The 7,886-nt window shown below is 40.4% G+C and overlaps 1 protein-coding gene across 1 annotated transcript in view; it reads right to left on the bottom strand.

Moving 5' to 3' along the window:
* ADGRG4 (adhesion G protein-coupled receptor G4) overlaps positions 1 to 7,886 on the bottom strand; it is a 112,328-nt gene that overhangs the window by 20,451 nt on the left and 83,991 nt on the right. Inside the window, exons 15-17 of the mRNA XM_037733336.1 lie at positions 4,401 to 4,520; positions 3,065 to 3,110; positions 1,095 to 1,198 (exon numbers count right to left, since the gene is read on the bottom strand). Of these exons, the coding sequence (XP_037589264.1) occupies positions 1,095 to 1,198; positions 3,065 to 3,110; positions 4,401 to 4,520 (270 nt within the window). The remainder of the gene's footprint in view (positions 1 to 1,094; positions 1,199 to 3,064; positions 3,111 to 4,400; positions 4,521 to 7,886) is intronic.

Raw genomic sequence — 7,886 nt, 5'->3', positions numbered from 1 at the left:
GCCCAAGCCATCCGTCCACCTCAGACCCCAAAGTGCTGGCATTATAGGCATGAGCCATGGTGCTCAGCCAACCCCAGTCTTTTGATTCCCACTGTAATGTTCCAGCCAATTAGGAGGGCAGCTGAATAAAATTATTACAATTTAACAAGTATCAATTGAGTACCATTTATTTGTTGAATAGATATGGTTTAAAAATAAATATAAAACAAACCCACAGCCCTCAAAAAGTTAACCATTCTTTGTAGAAACAAGTCACATATGACACATTCAGATAACAGTATGTAATAAAGTTACCTAAGAGATCTAGGAAAGTATTCTGATGTGGGTAGAGAAGAAAGAATACATTTGAGAGTCATTTGGAAAAAAAAAAAAAAAAAAAAAAAAAAAATAAAAAAAAAAAAAAAAAAAAAAAAAAACCTCAGCAAATACCTATGGTTCTTAAATTTAAATATTTTAATGATCAGTCCCTTTAATCCAGCAATTCTGTCAACTTATCCTGAAAAATACTTACAGCAATGTTTGAAGATACATGAGTAAGAATGTGTATTACAGCAGTGTTTATAATGAGAAAAACAGCAACAGCTAAAATGTCTACCAGTCAGGGGTTAAATTTATTGTGTTAAACCCAAGCAATGGTATACTATAAAGGCATTTTAAAAATTGAAGTGTAATAGATAGATACATATTTTCCTGAAAGCTGTGCAATATATACTGTTAGATGAAAAAAGCAATTGGTAAAAACAGTATGAACAATTTGATACCATGTGTATAAAACAAAAACCTATATTAATATATACACAGAAAAAGAACCTAAATGAATATACATGTTAGACTGTTAAAGGTGGTGATCACTTGGGAGGGAGGTTACAGGGACCTTTTCTGTACTGCTGGAAATTTGAAAAGCAAGCATTAATTTTATAAGGAGAAAAATAAATAAATATTTGTCTCAATCTACTGTACTTTGGATGAACAAATTGGAGGGGGGCTTTTTTTCCAAATGCATACCATTTTTTTATAACTTAGTTCACACATATATTACTGGTCTAATAAAAATTGTCAAACCTCTATCCAGGAATGACTAAGAGACAACTCACCATTAAGACTCCAAAATGGGTGAGGTGGTCGCACTGACAGATTGTGTAATTTACGTTTGTTTCCTTTACTTTACAGCCTGACGAATTCCATCCGCCCAGTCCATCTGTAGGAGACAGAAGGAAATTTCAAAGCAATTTTGTTTTTCTCAGAAATGTTTAACTTTTCATTATATGCACCATCCAAATGTGTGTTATAATCAGCATTATTTGCTAAGACAGCAAGATTAGGGGTATAATTGAACACTGAAATTAAATTAAGTCTAATAGACTAAATTGACTTTTGGGGGATTTCATAAATGGCATAACTTTTCCGGCTCTCACTTTTCCTGTTCTTCTACCATACCTCTATAAAAGAGGACAGACTCTAACCATGAATAAGAGTCCTGCCACCATACTACAGTGACAGAGTAAAGACTGTTTTTATTTATTTATTTTTTCAAGTAGCCAATAAGTAGGAAGCAGACAGATCTAGAATCATTTTAAGGACATTGACATGTGGAATATAAGCTGACACTTGAGCTTACTCAGAGGGACTGGAATAGACATCTGAAAACCCAGCTGAACCCACAATTCAAAGGGTCTCAAGTGATTTGAACCAAAGTCTGATCATGGTCTGGAGCTCCACAGGGCTAATAAGAGACTCTGCTCTACTTGACACCTGGCTAGTTTCTTCTGAGCACACTCAGGGTTTAGAACTAACACCAAACCTCCATAACCTGTAGATCTCAGGTACTAGACCAGATTTAGCGTAGAACTTCCTGAGTGGCACTAGACCAGAGGGGTTATCCGAGGGCAGGCAGCTGAGTACGGTCAACATTTGTCCATCTGGGATAATGCCATAGGTTCCAGAGGTTCTGGATCTATGGGGCAGAGGGCCAGGGGCAAAGGGTGACTTGAGAGTATCCCAGAAATTTGCCTTAATGAGCATAGAGGTCAACTTATTGAGGTTGTAGGGGACAAAGTTCATCACTTTATAGAAGTTTTATCCTGAGAGACTTGGAGGGGATCAGGACAGGGCAGTGTTATTTTTGTTTTTCAGAAAGAAGTAGTATTCTTATACCCCAGGGAGCCGAATGGGAGGAGAATTTCTCTTTTGTCCCAGAATTTTGAGGATAGTGAAAAAGGGAAAGGTCCTAGGCAGAGTTTCCACAGGCAGAAGGACTCCTCACTTAGCCACTCCTGGTGTTCTTGAGGAAATTGATTCTGTGTGGAAATTCTCTGAGATTCGGTGATAACCCTGGATATTTCCAGTGAAGATGGCAGGCCTCAGAGCACCCCAGTCAGCAATGACCATTCCCAGTCTCTTCTCCTACTGTCTGTCTCCAAAGACTCACGCTTATTCATCAAGTAGGGTCCCTAGAGACCAACCAAGAAGTTTAATCTCCTCAATGAAAAGATAAAAAGACTGGGGCCCAGAGGGGGTAAATGGCCTACACAAGGTCACATAGTCAGTCTAAAAGAGTTGAGGGGAAAAAAAGGGAAGGAGATCACGGATCTTGCGAAAGCCCTGTGGGAAAGCACAGATAAAAACCAGGTATTCATTCCTCAACTTTCTTCAAACAGCTCAAGGCTACTCTGCAGTGGACCTTCCAAATTTTTTCTTCCAACTTTGCTTACCCTCGAGTTGTGTGATTTTTCTGATTTCCCAAATAATTGTCTTTGGGGCTTAAAATACTTATCATAAGCTCCTATAATGTTCAGGAAACTGTAGGTAAGGAGCAATTAGTTATTGGGCATGATTGGAGCGCTGCAGTCCCAGAACAAATTGAGAGGTCTTACCCATTAAAAAGGAAAGTTGTCTTAATTCCCATGCCCCAATTTGGTATAAAAATCATATCCTATATCTTGATCATTCAGAATGCTCTGTAGGATCTGACAAGACACTAATTTCAGCACAACTCCCTTCCATTTAACTGCCAAGTGGGAAAACGGTCAGGGGCAAAGTCAAAGTTGCCAACAAAAATACTTACTATTATTCTCAAAATCCCAAAAGGCACAGTGAACTTGACCATAATTCTGGGGGAAAAAAATCAGAGGTAAACATCTTGCCTTGTGATAGTTACCATATAGTCACAGACACATGTGTTTTCTTCTCAATATTTTTTCACATGATAGATATGCACACACACACACATTTGGGCCGTTTGTAAATTGGTTTTTAGACTAAGTCCACCTAACTCTGGATTGAGAAGTGAGGAAACAGCATGTCACTGCCTGGTGATCCAGTATGTCTTTTAAAATATTTGATAGTATTAAAAATTGCCATGCCCTCTTCTGGTACAAGGCTGTGGATAGTCAATGCAGGACTAATGTGTTCCTTACGGAGCTTTGGAATTCGGGGCTCACCTCTGAGATCAAGCTTTATGGACACAAAGTTGATCTCCCTGCCCCCATTAGCCCTACAGAACATTCCTAAGACCTCACTAGCTCATATAATCTCCAGGAAACTGCAGGCAAGAAGCAATTAGTTATTGGGGATAATTGAAGTGCTGTAGCCCAGACCAAATTAAGAGATCTTACTTATCTAACACGTTTCATTTGGTATTTGTTTCTTTAAATTTCCTGTCCCCCTCTTTCTCCTCTTCTTTCCTTCTAGACTCAAGAGCAGTGAAAAGTATGCTGAACCATATGATCTTTTAGAATGGGAACTGAGAAATCTATTGAGCCTTCATTAACGTCAAATAATGGAATAGTCATTCATTCTTGTACTTAGGCTAAATTTGATTATTTAGTAATATATACGTTATGTTATGCCATATGACTATACTTTTAGTCCTTTGGTGATAATTCATACACGTTTTAATGTTCTTTATGGAAATTCAAATAATATAAATGTTTAGGTTTCTTATAGAGGAAACCTGTAAGAAACCTATGCCTATATGGATAAAGGATACACAGCTAATGAATGACAGGGAAGGGATGCTTAATAAATGTTGGTTTAAAGGCAACAAACTAGAATATACCTGGCTTGCTAATTAACAGTGCCAAAGTATCGATTATTTTGAGTGAAGTTGTTTGCCTCACTCAAAAATAAATGGAATCACATGTCATTTAGTTTGATGGGACAACCAAAAGTTCCAGTCACCGCCCCACACATGTCAATGCTAGAATGCCCACCATTCCCTGACTTTAGGATGAGGCATTATTTCCAGAAGGTTCCAATTATAACACATCTTTGCTACCTGGAATGGGACATTCTTCATTAAGCGTTAGAATCACATTTGTTAATTAACAAATTACTTTAACAGGAAAATCGTGACGAATTCCTGAGGTCATTTGATTTTGAGCTGAAAATGGATATATTACCTGGTTTCCTTCAATATGCTGCAGAGTGATAACCACTGGGTCAGCTAAGTTTTCAACGAACATATCTGAAATGCTGGCACTCACAACATATGTAGTTAATGCTTTAGTGACGTTTTTGATCTGCAGATGAAACATAAGAGGAATTCAGGTCCTAAATTTTTAATTACTTACATATTAATAATCAATCTGGAATTTTGAAGTGCTACGCACAACATTAGGTACAGAAATGTGGAAAATAAAATTGCAAGCTAAAGTCAGATGTCATTCAGCTCAGCTCCTGTCTTCACATAAGGTCTCTATTATACCAAGCTAGAACAGTTCATTAATGCATCCATCCATCCAAATATCTACCTAGCACTCATTGGTTTTGCTCCTGCTACTCAGTACTGCACTAGGAACAAAATGAAACTATTCTCTATTTTGATAACTTTCCGGACATTGACATTTCACAACTTATCCCAGTTCTAACTCTCAACCATTTTTGCTTACTTTTAGGGAGCTCCTCTGTAAGAAGCCTAAATCCATCACGTGTAAGTTATATACCACTTCTTGTTCTATTCTGACAGAGATAGAAGCAAGTTTATCAACACCCAGTTTGAAACAAATCTCAGAGGATAGTCATTGCCTTCTTAGGTGACTGTGAGCTCTGAGGCCAGAGCCAGGTATTGTATAGCCTGGTATTCCTCACATATCCTAACATACAGCAGGTGTCTTGCGCCCACGGTGAGCGACTTATTATGTGCTTTTCATGCACATAACATGTGCAGTCCTCACTGAAACCACATAAGCATTTTTCAGATAAACTGAGGCTTGAGTGGCTCAGTGCCAATATGGATAAAGGTCACATAGCTAGTAAATGACAGGGAAGGGATGCTTAATAAATGTTGCTTTAAAGGCAACAAACCAGAATGTACCTGTTGAGAAGTGGAGCTTGCTAATTAACAGAGCTAAAGTAACCCAGGCCAAGGGTCCAGGATGCAGGTCAGCTGAGAGGCTTCCTTTTCTGGGGCACAGGCACATGTGAAGAGGCCAGAGATAGGGCTGGTGACACCAGACAAGAGGAAGAAAAATCTCTGAGGACGTCCCCAAAAAAGCCTAGAGGAGGTGAGCCCAGAGGATGTTCCTTGGAGATCCTGCTGGGCCACTTTTAGAAGATGCTAAGGCTTCATATTTCTGAAGAAACAGTGTGCAGTCCCTACTACCTACCCTCCACATCTGAGCCCTGCAGCCTGCAGTAGTTGCGAATTTAGCCCAGGGCTCCACTAGGAGTCTACTCACTTCCTGTTTCTGACCTGTTCTGTTCATTCAAAGCTAGCCTGATGGGTCAGTGCTTCCTTCCCAGCAGAATTAGCCTGGGGAAACCTGATTTAGAGATGGGCCAGTAGCAAGATATAATAAGAAGGACCCTGCTGACACTCAAAAGGCCAAGTGCTAACCCTAGCTCACTTGTTCCTCCTAAACCCCATTACTCCTTTCCAGTCTATTGGTGACACTAGGAAAGATGGCAGAGTAGATGTTATTTAACCATCCTCCCAACTTAGTCTAAGAGACATAGTTTTCTGTAGTGAAAAGGCCAAAGGAGGAGACACACACTATGAGCCAGAACTTAATTAGCCTTTTCTCTGGTCTCATTTCCCTTACTATAAAATGGTAGTCATGCCAGGAAAGGAACGGAACCTTCCTTATCCTTCAACCCTTAGCACTATAGGTTCAAGTTTTACCTGTTACACCTCTGAACTTTTAGACAAGCTATTCCCTCTATCTGAAACTCTCTTCCCTCCTTCTCTTTGCCCTGTTTCATCTTTGAGCTCCTACTCAACTTCAGGGCTTGGCTGAGACCTTTCTCTCAGTGTGCTTTCCTGATCTCCCAGACAAGTGGCAGAGACTCTCTTCTATGCATCCAGAACCCCTGTGCCATATTGTAACCACCTCTCTCCCTGAGAATCACAGATAGTGGAGGCTTGAAGGAGGAGACACTTATTATCCTAGAGTGGTGCCTTATCAACAGTTTCTGTGGACCAGGCATGGTGGCTCACACCTGTAATCCTAACGCTTTGGAAGGCAGAGACAGGAGGATGGCTTGAGGGCAGAAGTTTGAGACCAGCCTGGGCAACAAAGTGAGACCTTGTCTCTACAAAAAATAAAAAAATCAGCTAGACATGGTGGCGAGCACCTATAGTCCCAGCTACTTGGGAGGCTGAGCCAGGAGGATCACTTAAACCCAGGAGTTCAAGGTTGCAGTGAGCTGTGATTGCACCACTACACTTCAGCCTGGGTGGCAGAGCGAGATCCTGTCTTTAAAAGATACAAACAAACAAACAAATTTCTAAGGTTATATGTCATAATGACTTAAGATTTTGATCAAAATACGTTAGAGGAAGCAGTGTTAGAGCAAGGCAGTGATACTTTGGGATTCAAGAGAAACAATTAAAGAGCAGCACCATTTATAAGTACTCATTCCCCAATAACCAGTGACACAGATTCCAGCCTCAGGTCACCCCCTTCAATGTTTAGGTCTCTGTTCTCTTCCATCGAACTGGAAGTTCCATGAAGGCAGGCACTATGTCTCTTGCTCAGCATTGTATCCTCAGCATTCAGCACCATATAAGACACATGGAAGGAATCAAGTAAATATTTGGTGAATGAATAAATGATTGAGTGAATAAATGAACAAATTGTGGCACCTTCAACAGATTTCTTCCCCTCTCCGGGTCTCAGTGTCCTCAATATTCATTTTACCTTTACCAATGGTAAAATGAAGTGATGGGATGATATGAGTTAGGAGGGCCCTTTCAGCTCTGAATTTGATGGCAGGCTAGTTCTAATCCTTCTTCATCTGGTACTATGACGTCTGCAGGCTAATTTTGGCAAAGCATCTTTAATCTCTTTCAGTGGAAAGTGTTAGTGAATAAAAATGACTTATTAAGTGTGAAATCTATGCAAAACAAGTTTATGTCTTATTCTATGAGACAAGCACGGCCCTCTGAGGAAAGGAGAGAAATTAAGACCAAAATAATGGCATTTCAGGTGACACAGAGAAATTGTAAGCCTACCAAAAGGTTCAGAGTGTTATGGACCACATTTTTAATTTTATTAAAATGTTTTGCCCACTAAATATTTTGTCCAGGAGGCAGGAAGGAGAGCAGAGGTCACTTACTCCAGGCAGCCATCCTGGGTAGGATTTGAGCTAAGCCCACAGGAACAAATAGAATTTAGATAGATGTAATCCCAGCACTGTGGGAGGCCGAGGCAGGTGGATCACAAGGTCAAGAGATCGAGACCTTCCTGGTCAACATGGTGAAACCCCGTCTCTACTAAAAATACAAAAAATTAGCTGGGCATGGTGGTGCGTGCCTGTAATCCCAGCGACTCAGGAGGCTGAGGCAGGAGAATTGCCTGAACCCGGGAGGCGGAGGTTGCGGTGAGCCGAGATCGCGCCATTGCACTCCAGCCTGGGTAACAAGAGCGAAACTCCGTCTCAAAAAA

Source organism: Cebus imitator, unplaced genomic scaffold (assembly GCF_001604975.1).
Source record: "Cebus imitator isolate Cc_AM_T3 unplaced genomic scaffold, Cebus_imitator-1.0 Scaffold517, whole genome shotgun sequence".
NCBI lineage: Eukaryota > Metazoa > Chordata > Mammalia > Primates > Cebidae > Cebus > Cebus imitator.
Note: the sequence above shows the minus strand (reverse complement) of the source record. Positions and strands in the feature narration are given on the sequence as shown.